The 24850-nt window shown below is 39.3% G+C and overlaps 1 protein-coding gene across 2 annotated transcripts in view; it reads right to left on the reverse strand.

Moving 5' to 3' along the window:
• Nucleotides 1-24850, reverse strand: part of cin (Molybdenum cofactor synthesis protein cinnamon) — a 70896-nt gene that overhangs the window by 31220 nt on the left and 14826 nt on the right. For both annotated transcript variants that reach the window (XM_053787103.2, XM_053787112.2), the window contains exons 2-4: nucleotides 24603-24740; nucleotides 9287-9436; nucleotides 6748-6908 (exon numbers count right to left, since the gene is read on the reverse strand). In XM_053787103.2, the coding sequence (XP_053643078.1) occupies nucleotides 6748-6908; nucleotides 9287-9436; nucleotides 24603-24728 (437 nt within the window). In that variant the 5' untranslated portion in view covers nucleotides 24729-24740. The remainder of the gene's footprint in view (nucleotides 1-6747; nucleotides 6909-9286; nucleotides 9437-24602; nucleotides 24741-24850) is intronic.

Consider the following 24850-nt stretch of genomic DNA (forward strand, 5'->3'; position numbering starts at 1 on the left):
GCAGGCATTGTACTTCCCATTTCCAGGACTCAAGTCCGACTATAAGAAAATAACCAGTTTCGCTGAATCCCTTCACTAAATATTACCCTGCTCACACTCCAACAGATCGTCAGGTCCCAAGTATCATTCGTCTCCATTCACTCCTATCTAACACGCTCATGCACGCTTGCTGGAAGTCCAAGCCCCTCGCCCACAAAACCTCCTTTATCCCCTCTTTCCAACCCTTTCGAGGACGACCCCTACCCCTCTTTCCTTTCCCTATAGATTTATATGCTTTCCATGTCATTCTACTTTGATCCATTCTCTATAAATGACCAAACCACCTCAACAACCCCTCTTCTGCCCTCTGACTAATGCTTTTATTAACTCCACACCTTCTCCTAATTTCTACACTCCGAATTTTCTGCATAATATTTACACCACACACTGCCCTTAGACAGGACATCTCCACTGCCTCCAACCGTCTCCTCGCTGCTGCATTTACCACCCAAGCTTCACATCCATATAAGAGTGTTGGTACTACTATACTTTCATACATTCCCTTCTTTGCCTCCATAGATAACGTTTTTTGACTCCACATATACCTCAATGCACCACTCACCTTTTTTCCCTCATCAATTCTATGATTAACCTCATCCTTCATAAATCCATCCGCCGACACGTCAACTCCCAAGTATCTGAAAACATTCACTTCTTCCATACTCCTCCTCCCCAATTTGATATCCAATTTTTCTTTATCTAAATCATTTGATACCCTCATCACCTTACTCTTTTCTATGTTCACTTTCAACTTTCTACCTTTACACACATTCCCAAACTCATCCACTAACCTTTGCAATTTTTCTTTAGAATCTCCCATAAGCACAGTATCATCAGCAAAAAGTAACTGTGTCAATTCCCATTTTGAATTTGATTCCCCATAATTTAATCCCACCCCTCTCCCGAACACCCTAGCATTTACTTCTTTTACAACCCCATCTATAAATATATTAAACAACCATGGTGACATTACACATCCCTGTCTAAGACCTACTTTTACCGGGAAGTATTCTCCCTCTCTTCTACACACCCTAACCTGAGCCTCACTATCCTCATAAAAGCTCTTTACAGCATTTAGTAACTTACCACCTATTCCATAAACTTGCAACATCTGCCACATTGCTCCTCTATCCACTCTATCATATGCCTTTTCTAAATCCATAAATGCAATAAAAACTTCCCTACCTTTATCTAAATACTGTTCACATATATGCTTCAATGTAAACACTTGATCTACACATCCCCTACCCACTCTGAAGCCTCCTTGCTCATCCGCAATTCTACATTCTGTCTTACCTCTAATTCTTTCAATTATTACTCTACCGTATACTTTTCCTGGTATACTCAGTAAACTTATTCCTCTATAATTTTTACAATCTCTTTTGTCCCCTTTCCTTTTATATAAAGGGACTATACATGCTCTCCGCCAATCCCTAGGTACCTTCCCCTCTTTCATACATTTATTAAACAAAAGTACCAACCACTCCAACACGATATCCCCCCCTGCTTTTAACATTTCTGTCATGATCCCATCAGTTCCAGCTGCTTTACCCCCTTTCATTCTACGTAATGCCTCACGTACCTCCACCACACTTACATTCTGCCCTTCTTCACTCCTAAACGATGGTATACCTCCCTGGCCAGTGCATGAAATTACCGCCTCCCTTTCTTCCTTAACATTTAAAAGTTCCTCAAAATATTCTCGCCATCTACCTAATACCTCCCTCTCCCCATCTACTAACTCCCCTACTCTGTTTTTAACTGACAAATCCATACTTTCCCTAGGCTTTCTTAACTTGTTTAACTCACTCCAAATTTTTTTCTTATTTTCAATAAAATTCCTTGACAGTGCCTCTCCCACTCTTTCATCTGCTCTCCTTTTGCACTCTCTCACCACTCTCTTCACCTTTCTTTTACTCTCCATATACTCTGCTCTTCTTATAACACTTCTGCTTTGTAAAAACCTCTCATAAGCTACCTTTTTCTCTTTTATCACACCCTTTACTTCATCATTCCACCAGTCACTCCTCTTTCCTCCTGCCCCCACCCTCCTATAACCACAAACTTCTGCCCCACATTCTAATACTGCATTTTTAAAACTATTCCAACCCTCTTCAACCCCCCCCACTACTCATCTTTGCACTAGCCCACCTTTCTGCCATTATTATTATTATTATTATTATTATTATTATTATAGTTAGTGAGAATGCTAACACATACCTGCAAGAGTCATTAGTGTTGCACGACAGAGAAAAAAGAGATAGTTGGGAGAGTTGATGTTGAGGAAAAGGCAATGGTCAAAAACATGGGGTTTACAGGTGAGAAAATGAAACAGTTCTAACTTATTTTTTTAATGTACCAGCTCTCACCCAACAAGGTTGGGCGACACGAAAAAAGAAGAAACATTTTCACCATCATTCATTCAATCACTATCTTCCTAGAAGCATGGTGACATTATAGATCACAGGCCAGTCTCCTACACCAGGCAGGCAGGAATCAGCCTTCTCACAGACTCAAGACAGGTCAGTACATTCTACAGCGGATCCATCAAACACGTCAAATTTTCACAAAACAGATATCTTACACTATGTCACTGTGAGCCGACATTCTAGCAGTTATGTCCGGTGTTCAATATAAGTTTTGTCAGCTATGTTCAAGTGTAGACTTTGTCTTATTTAACTCCACTGTTGACTCTGCTTCTGGGAGGAAGAGTCACCACTCTAATCTTTCATTCAGAGTACCCATAAACACTGCTTCACATGCAACACATACAGTGCTCATCATTAAATTTGAATTTAAGCCTTTGAGGGTTGGAACCCCTGACCTGAAACTTGCTCTCAGGAAATCATAATGACACGATTGCAAACAAACCATACCACAGGTGGGGTTTGAACCCGCGGTCAGAGAGTCTCAAAACTCCAGACCGTTGCGTTAGCCCTCTGGGCCAGTTAGCTTCAATAAGATTCATCCAACTAGGTGTATTTCTACACCATAGGAAAGTTAGCATAGGCACCACTGTGCCTATGCTAACCTGGCCCAGTGGCTAACACTACAGTCTGGAGTTTTGAGACTCTCTGACCGCGGGTTCAAACCCCACCTGTGGTATGGTTTGCTCTCAGGGTTGGAGAGTTTAAAAAAAAAAAATTATGAAATGATAAAGAATCTTTTTCTGAAAGTAATGAAATCAAAGGTATGAAATTTGATGGAAAACTCATGGAATTACGCTTTCGCAGTGTACTGTTCTTGTGGAATTACGCTTTTGCAGTGTACTGTGCTTATGGAATTACACTTTCACAGTGTACTGTGCACACTAACCACACAGACCCATTCTCTCATATGTAGGCCTACCAGTCTTTTTGTGCTAAATCTGAAGCTGCTAGAATTTAGGTACAGATCTATGGCACGGACTCTAAGTTCAAACCCACGGTACTATGGCACAGACCCCGAAAGGGTTAAGCAAAGCAATGCTCCTTGCCACACTGCCATACCAATTCTTCAGTGGCTTCTTAACTGTGAAGTACCCTTCTTTGAAAACTGGCCAGGATATTCCCCAGAGTAGCATCCCACTGAAGCCTCTAGATTGTGATAGAGATCTATAGGAAAAGACATCAGCTCACTCCCATGGCTGATGGTCACCATCCACAAATCATGGGAGAATTTTCCCCAAAAAACCTCGAGAATTTATGTATATCACTTTCTAGATGGTTGAAGGATGTCCTAAAGGGCAAGGGATGACTTTCAAAACATTAAATTGTTGGTAGTATGAGGAAAAAGTTCAATATAGGAGTAGAGAAATTATGAATGTATGGTGATGGTTGTTTGTTGGCAGTCTGCTAGTTAAGGCATGTGGAGTGTCTAGCTCCCACTTCCCCCCCCCCATCCTTTTCACCCAGTGGGAGGTGATGTATGAATCTCCAACCAGTGGAGAAATCACTTGACTGGCTGCTTCCATCAAACCTGTAAATATGCATTCCAATCATGTACTATTTTTTCTATTTGGGTTTGTCTTAAGAGCTTCACTCTTTTTTACGGTTGTTGGCTTTATACTTGTGTTTATTCCTGCCTTGTTTTGAATTTAAAGCCCCTTTTTTATTAATCCTCACCATTTCTTTTAAAGGATGTACGCCTATCGTGCGAGTGATTTAGCGAGCAGGCTGTAACTGTATGTCCAGAGGGCTGAGGAAGGGTTGTTGAGGTGGTTCGGACATGTAGAGAGAGAATGGAGCGAAACAAAGTGACTTCAAGAGTGTATCAGTCTGTAGTGGAAGGAAGGCAGGGTAGGGGTCGGCCTAGGAAAGGTTGGAGAGAGGGGGTAAAGGAGGTTTTGTGTGCGAGGGGCTTGGACTTCCAGCAGGCATGCGTGAGCGTGTTTGATAGGAGTGAATGGAGATAAATGGTTTTTAATATTTGACGTGCTGTTGGAGTGTGAGCAAAGTAACATTTATGAAGGGGTTCAGGAAAACCGGCAGGTCGGACTTGAGTCCTGGAGATGGGAAGTACAGTGCCTGCACTCTGAAGGAGGGGTGTTAATGTTGCAGTTTAAAAACTGTAGTGTAAAGCACCCTTCTGGCAAGACAGTGATGGAGTGAATGATGGTGAAAGTTTTTCTTTTTCGGGCCACCCTGCCTTGGTGGGAATCGGCCAGTGTGATAATAATAAAAAAAAAAAATTATAGCCTTGATTTGTCGGCATGGTTCATCTGACACGGGCGAGGTGAAGATAAGGACAGCAGGGATCTGGCAAAGATCTAGTGATCCTAACTACCCAAACATACCTACAATCCAACTGCCCCCTTCCACATTTAACCAATCATCCTAGCCAGCTACACACCCAGGGTAACTATGTGTCTTGTCGGGTTACTTAACACTGTGGTGATCAGAGGATAAGTCCACCTTGGCCGAATTGTATTATGGGAACCGTCTTTCGAGTCACAAACAGCTGTGACCCCCACCCTCTCTTCAACAACGGTTTGAGAGTTCTGACACTCTTCAAAGCATGGTGTCAACAACATCAACATGCCCTTCTACAAATACATCTGTACAAATTAGTTTTGAATTCATGTATTATTTATATATTTCATCTTTCATTTTTCCTTCAAGTAGGATTAATTCTCATATTTAACTGTCTTACATTTATGCTTTAAATCGTGCAATAAAAATGTTTATCTTCTCATGTTATTATTATGTTTTGCATCATTTATTTACATAAGGAGGAGCCAGCATTTTCAATTCCTTACTCAGGAGCTGACAGGGCTGAGTAAGCCTTCACAGTAGATACACACTTTTTTTTTTGTTTTGTGATTGTGGTTTGAGAGGGAGGCTGGAATACTTTACTGACAAGCACTAAATACTATGCAACAGTCTCTGCAAAAGAAATTTTGCCCTGAAATGCATAAAAAGTTTGCTGACAATTGAGTAACAAACAATATTTCAAGTTTCAAACTGTGTAAATAAAGTGAATTTGAAATAGTCATTAGTCTGGTGTCACCCTGACTCAGATAAATGTGACAGAGTACAGTGCTCTCTCAATAACCCAGACTGTGACAGAGAGCTGTTTTCACACTTGTAATTTGCCCCTTTTTCTCTGCATGAGTGTCTACTTCTTCCACTGTCTATAGATGCTCCTGTCAATTAAAACTGGTATACACACAGATATCAATGTTCTTCTATTTTCTAAATAGTTCTTGTTCTTATCTATTTCCTTTTGAATGTTGCTTGGGATTACTTAAGACACTATGCTGCCAGACAAGTGGTACTCATTTTTTAACTTGTTGATTTGTGATCAAATATACATTTTTATACATCTCCGTAACATATCCTAACTTCATCTAACCTAAAATAAAAAAAAATTCTTATTGCAGAGAATATTACAAAATTGACACTGAAAACTGAGAAAGACAAACATAGTTAAATAAGGAGAGCTTGCTATATCTAGTATGAAATAATTCTTATGGCTGCCTTCTGATGTGTTAATTGGTTGATGATAGTTTGCTGTTGTTCATGTCCAAGCAAATCTATGTACCTGGAATAAGTCCAGTTAGCCAGACTCGAGTTCTGGAGTTGGGAAGTACAATGCCTGCACTTTAAAGGAGGGGTCTGGGATATTGGCTGTTTGGAGTGACATCTGAACTGTCATATCTGAGAGCCTCTGCAAAGACTGATTATGTATGAATGATGATGAAAGTGTTTAATGATGATGAAAGTTTTCTCTTTCTTTTTGGGTTTTTTCTTTCTTTTTGGGTCACCCTGCCTCAGTGGGGGGGGGGGGAAGAATAAGAAACAGAGAGATTTGTAGAGGAAAGTGTGTGGTGGTCATGGTGTGTCCTGGAGACATCAAAGTGTCTCATAACACAGGACAATATCATAACATTAATGGTATAAAGTACCAACAAGTTGAACCCCTTCTATTTATGCTAATGAACTGAAGACTTTAAGATTACCTCCCCATTACTTCCTGTCTCCAGAATAATAGCAGTCTGTAATATATTGAAAGCCTGCTGTGCAAGCAAAATGACTTGAAAAAGATACCCAGGTGTAGCACGTGTGTTTTACTCACCGATAACCCACTCAATAATTAAACACTCGCCTGTATTCCAAACTAGGTTTCTCATTTAAAACACAAAGGATCACATTTTCATGTTCTAGAATGAAGCATAGAGGAAATGTGAATAGAGGTAGAGAGTGATGAAGACCATGATGGTATTCTTACCTTACGCATTCCTCAGACGCCTTCTTGCTTCCTGGTAATGTTACAATTAATGTTCGGCCTCGATAGCCACAAACTGGCCTTGACAACATGGCTAGTGGGGTGATCTTGAGTGACTCAGTCAACATGCATACTGACAATCCGGGTGCTTCTCGTCCAATAACCTAAAAGTCAAATATTGCATTTATAAAAATGGTACAACATTTGAAAATCAAACTTGACACGGCAACTCAAACTGTCAAATGACTACTGATAACTTAATTATACAATGAGAAAATAGCATAGTGTAACTTGCCTAATATCTGACATTTACCTGTCATGTAACTAACATTTTTCAAAGGGAGCATCAGGAGATGAAATGTGCAAACAGTACAGACCATGAAAAATTATGCAATTATCCAATATTTTGAAAACATTGGTACAACCTTCCCTGATGGTATCAGATAATTGCTGATCTACTTGTATTAATACTGTATTATGAATTATACCATAATTTATGTACAGTGGACCCCCGGTTAACGATATTTTTTCACTCCAGAAGTATGTTCAGGTGCCAGTACTGACCGAATTTGTTTCCATAAGGAATATTGTGAAGTAGATTAGTCCATTTCAGACCCCCAAACATACACGTACAAACGCACTTACATAATTGGTCACATTCGGAGGTGATCGTTATGCGGGGGTCCACTGTACATTGCAACCTATGTGTATAACATCAAATATGCACTAGACAATGGGAGACTGTAACTGCCAGAAGTAGAGTGGATCACTGTCACTTTTGGCAAGAAGCTATAGATAAACCTTATACAATACTCAGTACATGAAGTCCCAAATTAAATTACAGTGGTCCCTCAAGTTACGATATTAATCCGTTCCAGAAGATGTATTGTTAACTCAAACCTCAAAATACACAATTTTATGGTAATTAGTTCCAAGATGCCAGTAAGTTTATTCAGGTATAAGTACACATAAATACAGTTATACACATAAATTTTCATACATAGCAGCACATGTGTAGATTACCTAGGATAACCCCTATAAAAGTAAGACAGTGTCTTATTTCCACCCAATCTGCCCTAGGATTCCTTTTGTTGTTTAAACACTAACAGGGATTCTCAACTTTTCCTCCATCATTAACCCCCTCGGCTTGATGTATTTGTCCATTTACCCACTTACTTCCATACAAAAAATTTATCGCCATCATAAAGGGACAGAAAAACAAGGTGGTCTGAAAAAAATAAATTATTCAGGTTTTGCACAAAAATAGCAATATACATTTATCCCTTGCCATGTAATTTTTTGCTCCCAAGGGGTAAATTTACCTCTGGTTGAGAATCACTGCTCTAGGATATTCTGAGTGATAAATAAGCATAGACTGCAACTTGAAATATCCTGAGAATTAGCACCCAACAGCAGAGTAAGCAATACTGACATGATTAATTAGATGTGTATATCACCTGGGTATCTGGTTGATGAAATGTCTACAAAATAGATACCCAGGTGTTACAGGTGTCTAATTCATCATCTCATATTTTGACTACATGATCAATCAGGCTGTTGCTGCTAGTGCCTCACAGACCTACACAGCTATCACAGCCTGGCTCATCTGGCACTTTCAGCAGGTATTATTCTATTTTTTTTTTCAGACTAACATGGAGGATCGAGCTGCCTGTAATGCCAACTGTGGCTGACAGAGAGCAGATTGTTTTTCAGTGATTGTAACAATAGCAGACAATTATGTAAGCAAAAGACTTTGTTTATTGTTGCCAAATCAACTGATTTGGCAAATTTTTGTCCTGAATTTCTTAAGCCCATTAAATCAAATACAGCCTCTCCTCACTTAACGATGGAGTCCCGTTCCTAAGACCACATCGGTAAATGAATTCGTCACTAAGTGAGGAACATACTATAATGGTAGTGGGTTTGTGTCAACCATCTTTGATATTGTTTTAATATCACTGTGCCATTTATAACATTTCTGGTATATTTTTAAATGTTTACATAGTAGTGTACTGTACGTATACAGTGGACCCCCAGTTAACGATATTTTTTCACTCCAGACGTATGTTCAGGTGCCAGTACTGACCGAATTTGTTCCCATAAGGAATATTGTGAAGTAGATTAGTCCATTTCAGACCCCCAAACATACACGTACAAACGCACTTACATAAATACACTTACATAATTGGTCGCATTCGGAAGTGATCGTTATGTGGGGGTCCACTGTATTGTAATATACAGAATAGAGGAAATCAGCTCTAATATGTATTATTTACGTATGCATACTGGTCAGAGAGCCCGTCAAAAGTCCAAGTCGTCGATAAACGAGTACGTCACTAAGTGAGGAGAGGCTGTATTTACAAAAATTATAATAGCTTCACTGCATAAAAACTTACAAAGAAATGTCAAAACATTCCTTGACATGATGAATATTTTACATTCTTGAGGATGGACTAATTATTTTTTATTTTTTTTTTTATTTATTTATGTCTTTACAAATAGTACATTGAGATCCAAAAGAGTGACAAATCTATAAGCAAACCTTCTTCACAGCTTCGGGTGTGATGTCCCGTGGACTAAAGCCTGTACCACCAGTGGTCAGTATCAGCTGCAGCTTGTGTACCTCGCACCAACTGATCAATGTCTTAATGATCAAGGAACAGTCATCAGCAACACACAAATACTGGTCCACCTGAAGAAGTAAATATAGAAACATAATTAATTCTTCTTCTAAAAATTTAATACCCACATAAAGGACATAACTTAGGTCTGCAGAACAGTAGGCATCCTCTCCAAGATACGTTACTGTGTACCTCAAACAACACTATTTACACTGTACTGTACTCTCTAATCTATCTTTACCTCACCTATGGTATTTGTGAGGGACCTACTACACCAAGTCACCTAAAACCATTAATAACCCATTTCTTCTTTCAACAAACCGGCCGTATCCCACCGAAGCATGGTGACCCAAAAAGAAAAAACTAAAGTCTCTCTTTTTAACTTTAGTAATGTATACAGGAGAAGGGGTTACTAGCCCCTGGCTCCCATCATCATAGTCGCCTCTTACGACATGCATGGCTCAGAGGAAGCATTTGTTCCACTTCCATGAGGAAGTGGAACAGAATTCTTCCTCTGTAAGCCATGCGTGTCATAAGAGGCGACTAACATGCCGAGAGCAAGGAGCTAGTAACCCCTTTTCCTGTATATATTACTAAATTTAAAAGGAGAAGCTTTTGTTTTTCCTTTTGGGCCACCCCGCCTCGGTGGGATATGGCCGGTGTGTTGAAAGAAACATACATGTATGTATATATACAGGTCTCCCTCAACATTCACGTTTTCAACTTTCACGGGCTTCACACATTCACGAATTCCCAACCGCCAAATTCCCAGCCACCAAATTCCCAGCCGCCAAATCATATTTAAGTTTCCCGCCACCTGCGAGTCCCTACTAACCTCCCTCCGACCCCCGCAACTGGCAGCCAGCCCTCCCACCACTCAGTGTGGTGAGTGTTTTGTTTGTTCATTGTTTGCTATTAAACTACAGTATAAATAATGTAAACCCATTCATGACTGCATATTGGAATGGCTATTCGGACAGGTATTAGACGGTGACATCATGTGTTTACTCTTGAACACAGCAAAGAATTAAACATTTCTGCTACAGCTAATAATAACAATAGTAATAATAATAATAATAATAATAATAATAATAATAATAATAATAATAATAATAAATATGATTGAAGAAGGAAATTGTACAAAAATATGAGGGAGTGGTTGACACATCGTCAATGTGACTTTGTTTATGCTGGAGTGAACATTAGTCTCCCTGCTCTTCCAAACATTTCACAATAATTCATTGTTTGGTGCTTGTAGATTGAGTGTGACTGGAGTGGTAGAGGCAGTGATTGAGGCAATGGTATTTAATAACATACATGTTAATAATAATACATGTTATTAATAATATGTACTATTATTATTTATAACATATATGTTATTAAATACATACATGCTAATAATAATACATGTTATTAATAATAACATGTACTATTATTATTTATAACATTTTTTTTTTTTTTCAACAAGTCGGTCGTCTCCCACCGAGGCAGGGTGACCCAAAAAAGAAAGAAAATCCCCAAAAAGAAAATACTTTCATCATCATTCAACACTTTCACCACACTCACACATTATCACTGCTTTTGCAGAGGTGCTCAGAATACAACAGCTTAGAAGCATATACGTATAAAGATACACAACATATCCCTCCAAACTGCCAATATCCCAAACCACTCCTTTAAAGTGCAGGCATTGTACTTCCCATTTCCAGGACTCAAGTCCGACTATATGAAAATAACCGGTTTCCCTGAATCCCTTCACTAAATATTACCCTGCTCACACTCCAACAGATCGTCAGGTCCCAAGTATCATTCGTCTCCATTCACTCCTATCTAACACGCTCATGTACACTTGCTGGAAGTCCAAGCCCCTCGCCCACAAAACCTCCTTTACCCCCTCTTTCCAACCCTTTCGAGGACGACCCCTACCCCTCTTTCCTTCCCCTATAGATTTATATGCTTTCCATGTCATTCTACTTTGATCCATTCTCTCTAAATGACCAAACCACCTCAACAACCCCTCTTCTGCCCTCTGACTAATGCTTTTATTAACTCCACACCTTCTCCTAATTTCCACACTCCGAATTTATAACATATATGTTATTAAATACCACTGCCTCAACCGCTGAATTATTGTGAAATGTTTGGAAGAGCAGGGAGACTAATGTTCACTCCAGCATAAACAAAGTCACACTGACGATGTGTCAACCACTCCCTCGTATTTTTGTACAATTTCCTTCTTCAATTATGTCGTATGTATTATTATTATTATTATTATTATCAATAGCAGAAATGTTCGATTCTTTGCAGTGTTCAAGAGTAAACACATGATGTCACCGTCTAATACCTTTCCTAATAGCCATTCCAATATGCAGTCATGAATGGGTTTACATTATTTATTCTGTAGTTTAATAGCAAATAATGAACAAACAAAACACTCACCACACTGAGTGGTGGGAGGGCTGGCTGCCAGTTGCGGGGGTCGGAGGGAGGGTAGTAGGGACTCGCAGTGGTGGAGGCATTGGTGGAGGCAGTGGTGGAGTCTGTGGTATTTAATAACATACATGTTATTAAATAACATACGTTATTAAAGCATAACATGTATATATTTAGTACAATTTACGACGTTTTCATGTATTTTATGATTATTCATGGTTCAACAAGTTAAGGAAGCAGTATTGTAATATATTTCCCTACAATACATTGGGGCACCAAACATTCACGGTTTTTCAACATTCGCGAGGCTCTTGATCCCCTAACCCTTGTGAATGTTGAGGGAGACCTGTATATATATATACACACACACATACAGTAGGGCCCCACTTATACGGCGGATTAGATTCCAGGCTGTCGCCGGAAAGCAGGCATCGCCGGAAGGCAGAACACCATTTTTTCCATTTATAAATGCATATAAATGCCAGATAACAAGTTTACACTAAATTATATTAAGTTAGTAATAGAACTAGGCATTAACCCTTTCAGGGTCTGTCCCATAGATCTACGGCTTCACGATGAGTGTCCAAACCATAGATCTACACCAAAATTCTAGCGCCGTCAAATTTAGCGCAAAAGCGCTCATAGGCCTACATGTGAGAGAACGGGTCTGCGTGGTGGGTGTGCGCCGTAAACAAAAAATCTAGGCCCCCGCATAGCATTGTGGGAATGCCGGCTCAGTTACCCTTGTTCACCATGCCTCGTCGCAAGTCAGCTCTCACTCCCCGGAAAATTGGGACTCTCCTCTTCCTATCTGATAGTTCTGACACTGATAGAAGTGGAAATGAAGACGAATTCTACGGCTTTGATCAGTTAGTGACCGAAAGGAATGACCAGGATATCGATAATAGTGCAGAAAACCCTGACGATCCTCAACCTTCTACCTCTGGTGTGGGCACTCGTGACTCATGGTCGGCTGTGCCCCAACGCAAGAGAAAACTAATATTTTTCCATGGCCAGGCCTCTGACTTCAGTAATGATGATGATAGTGACGTGGATTGTGATTTTATTGCGCTCGACGATCATTCGAGTAGTGATAGTGAGGAATCATATTCACCAGTGAAGCATCGGTATGCTTGCCGCTGCATGCACTCGGGTAGTGTACCCTATGCTGTGCCCAGGGGACGGAGTACGTCCCGGAGTACATCCCGTGGCCCTACACCAGTTTTAGGTAGTGATAGTGAGGATGATGTGGCTACACTTGGCATGGATAGACCACAAGCATCAGTGGATGGTGGTAGTGGTGATGGTAGTGGCACCGCCATGGGTGACTCACCAGCCCACGCTGGGACCCACGCTGCTGACTCGTCAGTTCAAGGACAAAGCGGAGCATCAGCCACCAGCCCACCACAACCACAACCACCCGCACAACCAGCCTATGATGTCCAGTATCCACCAGCAAACCGTATGTGGGATTGGCAGCAAAATCCCAATTTTGTTCCCAAGCCTCACCAAGCCAGACACACACACACACATATATATATATATATATATATATATATATATATATATATATATATATATATATATATATATATATATATATATATATATATATATATATATATATATATATATATATATACATATATACATACACACATACACACATACATACACACATACACACATACATACACACATACATACACACATACATACACACACACACACACACACACACACACACACACACACACACACACACACACACACACACACACACACACACACACACACACACACACACACACACACAATCCGACTTATGACCTGCTCGAATTACGACCACTCGACTTACGACCGTGTTTTTTATGCCAAATTTCTGGGAAATAAACAACTAACAACATAAAAAGTAAAGTAAAACATGAAATACCAAAATAAAACTATTTTATTGTTTTATTTGGTATTTCATGTTTGACTTTACTTTTTATGTTGTTAGTACTGTATTTTATACTGTAAGGTTTAGGATAAACACTATGTACAACACAAATATTTGTTTATTTCCCAGAAATTTGGCATAAAAAACACGGTCTTAAGTCGAGTGGTTGTAAGTCGAGCAGGTCGTAAGTCGGATGGTAGGTGTATAATGTGTATATATATATATATGTATATATATATATATATGTATATATATATATATATATGTATATATATATATGTATATATATATATATATATATATGTATATATATATATGTATATATATATATGTATATATATATATGTATATATATATGTATATGTATATATATGTATATGTATATATATATATGTATATATATATATGTATATATATATATATGTATTTATATATGTATATGTATATATATGTATATATATATATATATATATGTATATATATATATATATATATGTATATATATATATGTATATATATATATATATATATGTATATATATATATGTATATATATATATGTATATATATATATATATATATATATATATATATATTTATATATATATATATATGTATATATATATATATATATATATTTATATATATATATATATGTATATATATATATGTATATATATATATATATATGTATATATATATATATATATGTATATATATATATATGTATATATATATATATATGTATATATATATATATATATATATATATATATATATATATATATTTTTTTTTTTTTTTTTTTTTCAACAAGTCGGCCGTCTCCCACCGAGGCAGGGTGACCCAAAAAAGAAAGAAAATCCCCAAAAAGAAAAATACTTTCATCATCATTCAACACTTTCACCACACTCGCACATTATCACTGTTTTTGCAGAGGTGCTCAGAATACAACAGTCTAGAAGCATACACATATAAAGATACACAACATATCCCTCCAAACTGCCAATATCCCAAACCCCTCCTTTAAAGTGCATGCATTGTACTTCCCATTTCCAGGACTCAAGTCCGACTATATGAAAATAACCGGTTTCCCTGAATCCCTTCACTAAATATTACCCTGCTCACACTCCAACAGATCGTCAGGTCCCAAGTACCATTCGTCTCCATTCACTCCTATCTAACACGCTCACGCTAGATAACAGGGATATCTTGCTACTCCTACTTACACTTTGGTCACACTTCACAGACACGCACATGCATATATATATATATATACATACATCTAGGTTTTTCTCCTTTTTCTAAATAGCTCTTGTTCTTTTTTATTTCTTCTATTGTCCATGGGGAAGTGGAAAAGAATCTTTCCTCCGTAAGCCATGCGTGTCGTATGAGGCGACTAAAATGCCGGGAGCAATGGGCTAGTAACCCCTTCTCCTGTATACAATTACTAAAAAAGAGAAGAAGAAAAACTTTATAAAACTGGGTTGCTTAAATGTGCGTGGATGTAGTGCGGATGACAAGAAACAGATGATTGCTGATGTTATGAATGAAAAGAAGTTGGATGTCCTGGCCCTAAGCGAAACAAAGCTGAAGGGGGTAGGAGAGTTTCAGTGGGGGGAAATAAATGGGATTAAATCTGGAGTATCTGAGAGAGTTAGAGCAAAGGAAGGGGTAGCAGTAATGTTAAATGATCAGTTATGGAAGGAGAAAAGAGAATATGAATGTGTAAATTCAAGAATTATGTGGATCAAAGTAAAGGTTGGATGCGAGAAGTGGGTCATAATAAGCGTGTATGCACCTGGAGAAGAGAGGAATGCAGAGGAGAGAGAGAGATTTTGGGAGATGTTAAGTGAATGTATAGGAGCCTTTGAACCAAGTGAGAGAGTAATTGTGGTAGGGGACCTGAATGCTAAAGTAGGAGAAACTTTTAGAGAGGGTGTGGTAGGTAAGTTTGGGGTGCCAGGTGTAAATGATAATGGGAGCCCTTTGATTGAACTTTGTATAGAAAGGGGTTTAGTTATAGGTAATACATATTTTAAGAAAAAGAGGATAAATAAGTATACACGATATGATGTAGGGCGAAATGACAGTAGTTTGTTGGATTATGTATTGGTAGATAAAAGACTGTTGAGTAGACTTCAGGATGTACATGTTTATAGAGGGGCCACAGATATATCAGATCACTTTCTAGTTGTAGCTACACTGAGAGTAAAAGGTAGATGGGATACAAGGAGAATAGAAGCATCAGAGAAGAGAGAGGTGAAGGTTTATAAACTAAAAGAGGAGGCAGTTAGGGTAAGATATAAACAGCTATTGGAGGATAGATGGGCTAATGAGAGCATAGGCAATGGGGTCGAAGAGGTATGGGGTAGGTTTAAAAATGTAGTGTTAGAGTGTTCAGCAGAAGTTTGTGGTTACAGGAAAGTGGGTGCAGGAGGGAAGAGGAGCGATTGGTGGAATGATGATGTAAAGAGAGTAGTAAGGGAGAAAAAGTTAGCATATGAGAAGTTTTTACAAAGTAGAAGTGATGCAAGGAGGGAAGAGTATATGGAGAAAAAGAGAGAAGTTAAGAGAGTGGTGAAGCAATGTAAAAAGAGAGAAAATGAGAGAGTGGGTGAGATGTTATCAACAAATTTTGTTGAAAATAAGAAAAAGTTTTGGAGTGAGATTAACAAGTTAAGAAAGCCTAGAGAACAAATGGATTTGTCAGTTAAAAATAGGAGAGGAGAGTTATTAAATGGAGAGTTAGAGGTATTGGGAAGATGGAGGGAATATTTTGAGGAATTGTTAAATGTTGATGAAGATAGGGAAGCTGTGATTTCGTGTATAGGGCAAGGAGGAATAACATCTTGTAGGAGTGAGGAAGAGCCAGTTGTGAGTGTGGGGGAAGTTCGTGAGGCAGTAGGTAAAATGAAAGGGGGTAAGGCAGCCGGGATTGATGGGATAAAGATAGAAATGTTAAAAGCAGGTGGGGATATAGTTTTGGAGTGGTTGGTGCAATTATTTAATAAATGTATGGAAGAGGGTAAGGTACCTAGGGATTGGCAGAGAGCATGCATAGTTCCTTTGTATAAAGGCAAAGGGGATAAAAGAGAGTGCAAAAATTATAGGGGGATAAGTCTGTTGAGTGTACCTGGTAAAGTGTATGGTAGAGTTATAATTGAAAGAATTAAGAGTAAGACGGAGAATAGGATAGCAGATGAACAAGGAGGCTTTAGGAAAGGTAGGGGGGTGTGTGGACCAGGTGTTTACAGTGAAACATATAAGTGAACAGTATTTAGATAAGGCTAAAGAGGTCTTTGTGGCATTTATGGATTTGGAAAAGGCGTATGACAGGGTGGATAGGGGGGCAATGTGGCAGATGTTGCAAGTGTATGGTGTAGGAGGTAGGTTACTGAAAGCAGTGAAGAGTTTTTACGAGGATAGTGAGGCTCAAGTTAGAGTATGTAGGAAAGAGGGAAATTTTTTCCCAGTAAAAGTAGGCCTTAGACAGGGATGTGTGATGTCACCGTGGTTGTTTAATATATTTATAGATGGGGTTGTAAGAGAAGTAAATGCGAGGGTCTTGGCAAGAGGCGTGGAGTTAAAAGATAAAGAATCACACACAAAGTGAGAGTTGTCACAGCTGCTCTTTGCTGATGACACTGTGCTCTTGGGAGTTTCTGAAGAGAAGTTGCAGAGATTGGTGGATGAATTTGGTAGGGTGTGCAAAAGAAGAAAATTAAAGGTGAATACAGGAAAGAGTAAGGTTATGAGGATAACAAAAAGATTAGGTGATGAAAGATTGAATATCAGATTGGAGGGAGAGAGTATGGAGGAGGTGAACGTATTCAGATATTTGGGAGTGGACGTGTCAGCGGATGGGTCTATGAAAGATGAGGTGAATCATAGAATTGATGAGGGAAAAAGAGTGAGTGGTGCACTTAGGAGTCTGTGGAGACAAAGAACTTTGTCCTTGGAGGCAAAGAGGGGAATGTATGAGAGTATAGTTTTACCAACGCTCTTGTATGGGTGTGAAGCGTGGGTGATGAATGTTGCAGCGAGGAGAAGGCTGGAGGCAGTGGAGATGTCATGTCTGAGGGCAATGTGTGGTGTGAATATAATGCAGAGAATTCGTAGTTTGGAAGTTAGGAGGAGGTGCGGGATTACCAAAACTGTTGTCCAGAGGGCTGAGGAAGGGTTGTTGAGGTGGTTCGGACATGTAGAGAGAATGGAGCGAAACAGAATGACTTCAAGAGTGTATCAGTCTGTAGTGGAAGGAAGGCGGGGTAGGGGTCGGCCTAGGAAGGGTTGGAGGGAGGGGGTAAAGGAGGTTTTGTGTGCGAGGGGCTTGGACTTCCAGCAGGCATGCGTGAGCGTGTTTGATAGGAGTGAATGGAGACAAATGGTTTTTAATACTTGACGTGCTGTTGGAGTGTGAGCAAAGTAACATTTATGAAGGGATTCAGGGAAACCGGCAGGCCGGACTTGAGTCCTGGAGATGGGAAGTACAGTGCCTGCACTCTGAAGGAGGGGTGTTAATGTTGCAGTTTAAAAACTGTAGTGTAAAGCACCCTTCTGGCAAGACAGTGATGGAGTGAATGATGGTGAAAGTTTTTCTTTTTCGGGCCACCCTGCCTTGGTGGGAATCGGCCGGTGTGATAATAAAAAAAAAATATATATATAGTGGAAACTCTACTTGCAAGTTTAATCTGTTCCATGACCTTGCTCGCAACTAGATTTGCTCGTTTGTAGAGTCAATTTTCCTCATTTAAATTAATTGAAATGCAATTAATCCGTTCCATTGGAATTCTGTACTTCAATAATTTCTCTAATATCAACTCTATGGCTTATTTATCTATCACATTTCATCTAATATGACATAAACAATATTAATAACATAGAAACATGATATATACTCTAGAATGAGTAAAATATGCCATTTATGTAGTGGTATGGGTGGTGTTGGCGGTGGACGAGAGTTTGTCTGGAGACTGGGCAAAATACTTCATGAATAATTTCGCTAATATCATCTATATGGCTTATTTATATATCACAGTTCATCTAATATGACATAACAAACAATATGAATAACAAAGAAACATGATAAATACTCTAGAATGACTAAAATGTTTCTATCATGTTTCTATGTTATTTGTATTGTTTGTTGTGTCATATTAGATGAACTATGATATATAAATAAGCCGTATAGATGATATTAGCAGACTTATTCATGAAGTATTTTGTCCGGTCTCGAGACAAACTCTTGTCCACCGCCGACACCGCCCATACCACTACATGAATGACATATTTTAGTCATTCTAGAGTATATATCATATGACATTCATGTAGTGGTATGGGCGGTGTCGGCGGTGGACAAGAGTTTGTCTCGAGACCGGACAAAATACTTCATGAATAAGTCTGCTAATATCATCTATACGGCTTATTTATATATCACAGTTCATCTAATATGACAACAAACAATACAAACATAGAAACATGATAAATACTCTAGAATGAATAAAATATGTCATTATGTAACAGGTGGAGGCGGCCACAACCCCTCCGTCTTTGTTGTGGTAAACACTGCCATCTAGTGACGGCCTTTTGAAGCAGTCTATTATAATTGTTATATGTAGTACTGTGGACCCTCACCATACGATATTAATCCGTTCCTGAAAGCTCATCGTATGCTGAAATTATCATAAGGTGAATTAATTTTCCACATAAGAAATAATGGAAATCAAATCAATATAATACGCACAAACTGACTCTTACCTTTATTGAAGATCTGGTGATGATTAATGGGATGGGAGGAGGGGAGAGTGTGGAATTTATTAATGTTTAGAAGGGGAATCCCCTTTCCGGGGTTACTTCCCTTCTTCTTTTAATGCCACTAGGACCAGCTTGAGAGTCACTGGACCTCTGTCGCACAACATATCTGCCCATAGAGGCCTGCACCTCCCATTCCTTTATGATTTGTCTACAGTAGTTCACAACATTGTCATTGTAATAGTCACCAGCACAGCTTGCAATAGCTGTGTGAGGGTGATTTTCATCCATAAAGGTTTGCACTTCAAGCCACTTTGCACACATTTCCTTAATCTTTGAAGTAGGCAACTTCTACAAATTCTCTATTCCCTCCTCTGAAGCAGTTTCCTCAGGTCTGGCCTCTTGCTGTTGAAGATGATCTTGCAGCTCATCAGTGGTTAGTTCTTCATTGTCCTCCTCCACCAACTCTCCCACATCCTTCCCACTAACCTCCAACCCCAAGGACTTCCCCAATGCCACAACTGATTCCACAACTGGCATACGCTTATCAGGGTTAGCCTCAAATCCTTCAAAATCCCTATTGTCTAAACATTCTGGCCACAGTTTCTTCCAAGCAGAATTCAAGGTCCTCTTAGTCACTCCCTCCCAAGCCTTACCTATAAGGTTTACACAATTGAGGATGCTAAAGTGATCTCTCCAAAACTCTCTTAGAGTCAATAGAGTGTCTGTGGTCACTACAAAGCACTTTTGAAACAGCTTTGGTGTAGAGTTTTTTGAAGTTTGAAATGACCTGCTGGTCCATGGGCTGCAGGAGAGGAGTGGTATTAGGAGGCAAAAACTTGACCTTAATGAAGCTCATGTCCCCAGAAAGTCGCTCTGCCAAGTCTGAAGGATGACCAGGAGCATTGTCTAATACCAGGAGGCACTTAAGGCCCAATTTATTTTCCAGGAGGTAATTTTTCACAGTGGGGGCAAATGCATGGTGTAACCAGTCATAGAAAAGGTCTCTAGTGACCCATGCTTTACTGTTTTCCCTCCACATCACACACAAATTCTCCTTGAGGACATTGTTTCTCCTGAATGCTCTGGGAGTTTCAGAGTGATACACCAATAAAGGCTTCACTTTGCAATTGCCACTAGCATTAGCACACATCAAGAGAGTATGCCTGTCTTTCATAGGCTTATGTCTTGGGAGTGCCTTTTCCTCCTGAGTAATGTAGGTCTTGTTTGGCATTTTCTTCCAAAACAGGCCTGTTTCGTCGCAATTAAACACTTGTTCAGGTTTCAATTCTTCACTGTCTATGTAATCCTTTAATTCCTTCACATATTTTTCAGCTGCTTTTTGGTCTGAACTGGCAGCCTCACCATGCCTTATCACACTGTATGCCACTACGATTCTTAAATCTCTCAAACCGACCTTTGCTGGCCTTAAATTCACTCACATCACCACTAGTTGCAGGCGTTTTTCTAATTAAATCCTCATTCAACTTATAGCCTTTTCACATATGATCGCTTGAGAGATGCTATCTCCTGCTATCTGTTTTTCGTTTATTCACACCAATAACAGTCTCGCAACATCTTCTATCACTTGCGATCTCTTATTCGAAAACAAAGTTGCACCTTTTGCAAGAACAGCTTCCTTGATTGCCGTTTTCTTGGTCACAATAGTAGCAATGGTTGATTGGGGTTTGGTATACAACCTGGCCAGCTCCGAGACATGCACTCCACTTTAGTACTTAGCAATTCTCTCTTTCTTCATATCCATAGTAATTTTCACCTTTTTCCCGCAGGGTTGGCACTAGAAGCTTTCTTGGGGCCCATGGTGACTTATTTTGCAGGTAAAATCACTAAAAACGCTGTGATAATATGAAATGTTCCGATTGTATGCGTGGATGCGACCGCACTGGCTGGCTTGTAAACACTGGCACCCACGGGACAGCTGAGGTGCGTTCAGGCCACACGGACGGGTCTCGAACGAATCACGTAAGCTGAGTTTTTTAGCGTGAGGCGAGGCAAAATATTTGCGTTAAAATGTATCGTATGGTGGATTTAACGTAAGGTTATGGTGAGGGTCCACTGTACCATATTAATATACAGTGGACCCCCGCTTAACGATCACCTCCCAATGCGACCAATTATGCAAGTGTATTTATGTAAGTGCGCTTGTATGTGTATGTTTGGGGGTCTGAAATGAACTAACCTACTTCACAATATTCCTTATGGGAACAAATTCGGTCAGTACTCGCACCTGAACACACTTCTGGAATGAAAAAGTATCGTTAACCGGGGGTCCACTGTATATGTATTATTATTATACATATTATTATTATTGTATTATATTATTATTATATGTATTATTATACATATTATTATATAAATAATTTGTAATTTTTATTCACACAAAAAGTATAAGATGTACTGTTATTCCTTATTGCAATAATTGTATAAATAATGTCAACCCATTCACAACTGCATATTGGAATGGACAGTGACATCATTTGTTTACTCTGAAACAGCCAAGCAATTGACCATTTGTCCTAGATTGAGCTCAATTTCAAGGCACTTTTCGTCGTGAAAGCAATCAAAATCATATCTAGTTCTGCAAAATATCTTCCATTCTATCAAATGAGACCAAACAAACGAGAATACAACCATAAAAAACATTCGAAATTACGGCTAAGGAGTGGCTGATTGCTGAAAAGTGAATTCCATTATTTATGCTTAGATTTCTTTCATTTTTGGTATACGTTAAGAAGCATCTTTCCATCATACATTGCCCAAGTTTCAATAAGATAGTTCAACAAACAAATGAGATACAATTCCCGAGATCAAGAGCATGAGCCCCTCACCAGTGTCAAGGAACCTGCCCTGAGGTCTGCTTGCTTGTGGAAATTTTGCTCGCGTATGGAAGCAAAAAATCGACCCATTGACTGCTCGTATTTGGAAAAACTCATATGTGGACACGCTCGCAAGTAGAGGTTCCACTGTATATATCTTTCTTTCAACACACCGGCCGTATCCCACTGAGGCAGGGTGGCCCAAAAGGAAAAACGAAAGTTTCTCCTTTTACATTTAGTAATATATACAGGAGAAGGGGTTACTAGCCCCTTGCTCCTGGCATTTTTGTCGCCTCTTACAACACTCATGGCTCATGGAGGAAGAATTCTGTTTCACTTCCCCATGGAGGTAAGAGGAAATAAACAAGAACAAGAACTAATAAGAAAATAGAAAACCCAGAGGGGTGTGTATATATATATATATATATACATGTATATGCTTGCACATGTATATGTAGTGTGACCTAAGTGTAAGTAGAAGTAGCAAGACATACCTGAAATCATGCATGTTTAAGAGACAGAAAAAAGACACCAGCAAGCTTACCATCATGTAAAACAATTGCAGGATTCCGTTTTACACTCACTTGGCAGGGCGGTAGTACCTCCCTGGGCTGTTGCTGTCTACCAATCTACTACGTACATATATGTATATATATACCTTTGATATACCTTTGAAGTTTCAAGAGTTTATCTACTCTCTGAGCCCGGCCATGGGCCAGGCTCATCTGGTGCTTGTCTGGTCAACCAGGCTGTTGTTGCTGGAGGCCCACTGCCCCGCATATCCATCACAGCCTGGTTGATCTGGCACCTGGTGAAGATAATTGTCTAGTTTCCTCTTGAAGATTTCTACACTTGTTCCAGCAGTGTTTCTGATATCTTCTGGTAAGATGTTGAAAAGTCTGGGACCCTGGATGTTGATACAGTGTTCCCTTACTGTCCTCACCACACCCCTGCTCCTTACTGGGTTTATTTAACACTTCCTCCCATATCTCTAACTCCAGTATGTTGTTATGGCAGTGTGCAGATTTGGGACCAAGCCCTCGAGTACCTTCCAGGCATATATTATCATGTACCTCTCTCTCCTCTGCTTCAATGAGTATATGTTCAAGACTTCCAGGCATTCCCAGTAGTTTAGGTGCTTTACTGGCTCAATGTGAACCGTAAACAATCTCTGTATTTGTTCCAGCTCCAATATTTCTCCTGCCTTGAAAGGGGCCGTCAGCACTGAGCAATATTCTAAGTGAGGGAGCACTAGCGATTTGAAGAGTGTCACCATCGGCATTATTTCCCTTGTTCTGAAAGTTCTCAATACCCACCCCATTATCTTCCTGGCTGTCATGATCTTTGTCTTGTTATGGCCTTTAAAAGAAAGGTCCGCTGACATAATTATTCCTAGGTCTTTTACGTGTTCCTTACGTTCTATTTGGTGACCCTCTTGAGTTTTGTATATAGTGCTCCTTTTGACTTCTTCATTCTTTCCATACCTAAGCAGCTGGAACTTATCACCATTGATGGGGGTCCACCTCTGGTGTAAACTATGAGACCCATAGCCTTGGAGAAGTGGATAAAAAGGCTTCAAGGAAGAATATTTGGATTTCTTCCTGAAGCCGTTTGAATATTCCACTTCCCCTACCACCCCATCTTTTCATTCTTTTTTACCAATAGGAATATTTTATTACATAATATGGTACAAAAGGTTTAAGACATACATTGTTGATATAAAGATGGCATATACAGTACATGAAATGTGAGAGATACACGTCTAGTACATATTGTTACGTGTTTGTCACTGATTATAATGCGAAAACCTCATCCAGCTCTTTAGAACTGGGGCGCATGCCCAAAATACAGCAGGCATTAACCCTCTGAACAGCAGCACTGAGTCGCTGGAACAGAAAACTAGCAACCCTGGCATCCCTAGTTACCCTGGTGTGTCTTTTGCCTAGCTCTTTAATGAACATAGATGCACTCTTTTCCCAGGAGCCAAGGGTCTCTGAGCCTATGGGAACAAACATATAATGATGGGCAAGTTCTTCATATTTTCTAGACTTTTGGGACTCCCTGAAGCTGGCAGGTGCCACTACATACATACATACATATACACACATATGTACATACATACATACACATGGGGCCAGGAGCTGAGTCTCAACCCCTGCAACCTCAAATAGATGAGTACATACATACACTGGCATTAATTTTGTTTTGTTTTAGGTGACTAAGATATATTTAAACCAACTATACAAAAACTAAAATATTCTTAAGTAATTCTCCTACCGTTCCTGGAAAAAGTTCACCACTGGATATTAGTGACTGAAGATTGGCACCACTTTCATCAGTTGCCTCTCCAGTGGAGCATCGGTCACTAACAGTCAGCACACCCACACTGATCTTTTCTGACATTTTGTTCGAATTCTGGAAATAATAAAAATGAAACATAATACACACAAAAATACATAATAAGCATTCACATCTTAAGTATTTTTCTTGTTTTTTTTGGCAAGTACAGTGATGCTTTTATAATT

This window comes from Cherax quadricarinatus, chromosome 14 (genome assembly GCF_038502225.1).
Source record: "Cherax quadricarinatus isolate ZL_2023a chromosome 14, ASM3850222v1, whole genome shotgun sequence".
Taxonomy (NCBI): Eukaryota; Metazoa; Arthropoda; class Malacostraca; order Decapoda; family Parastacidae; genus Cherax; species Cherax quadricarinatus.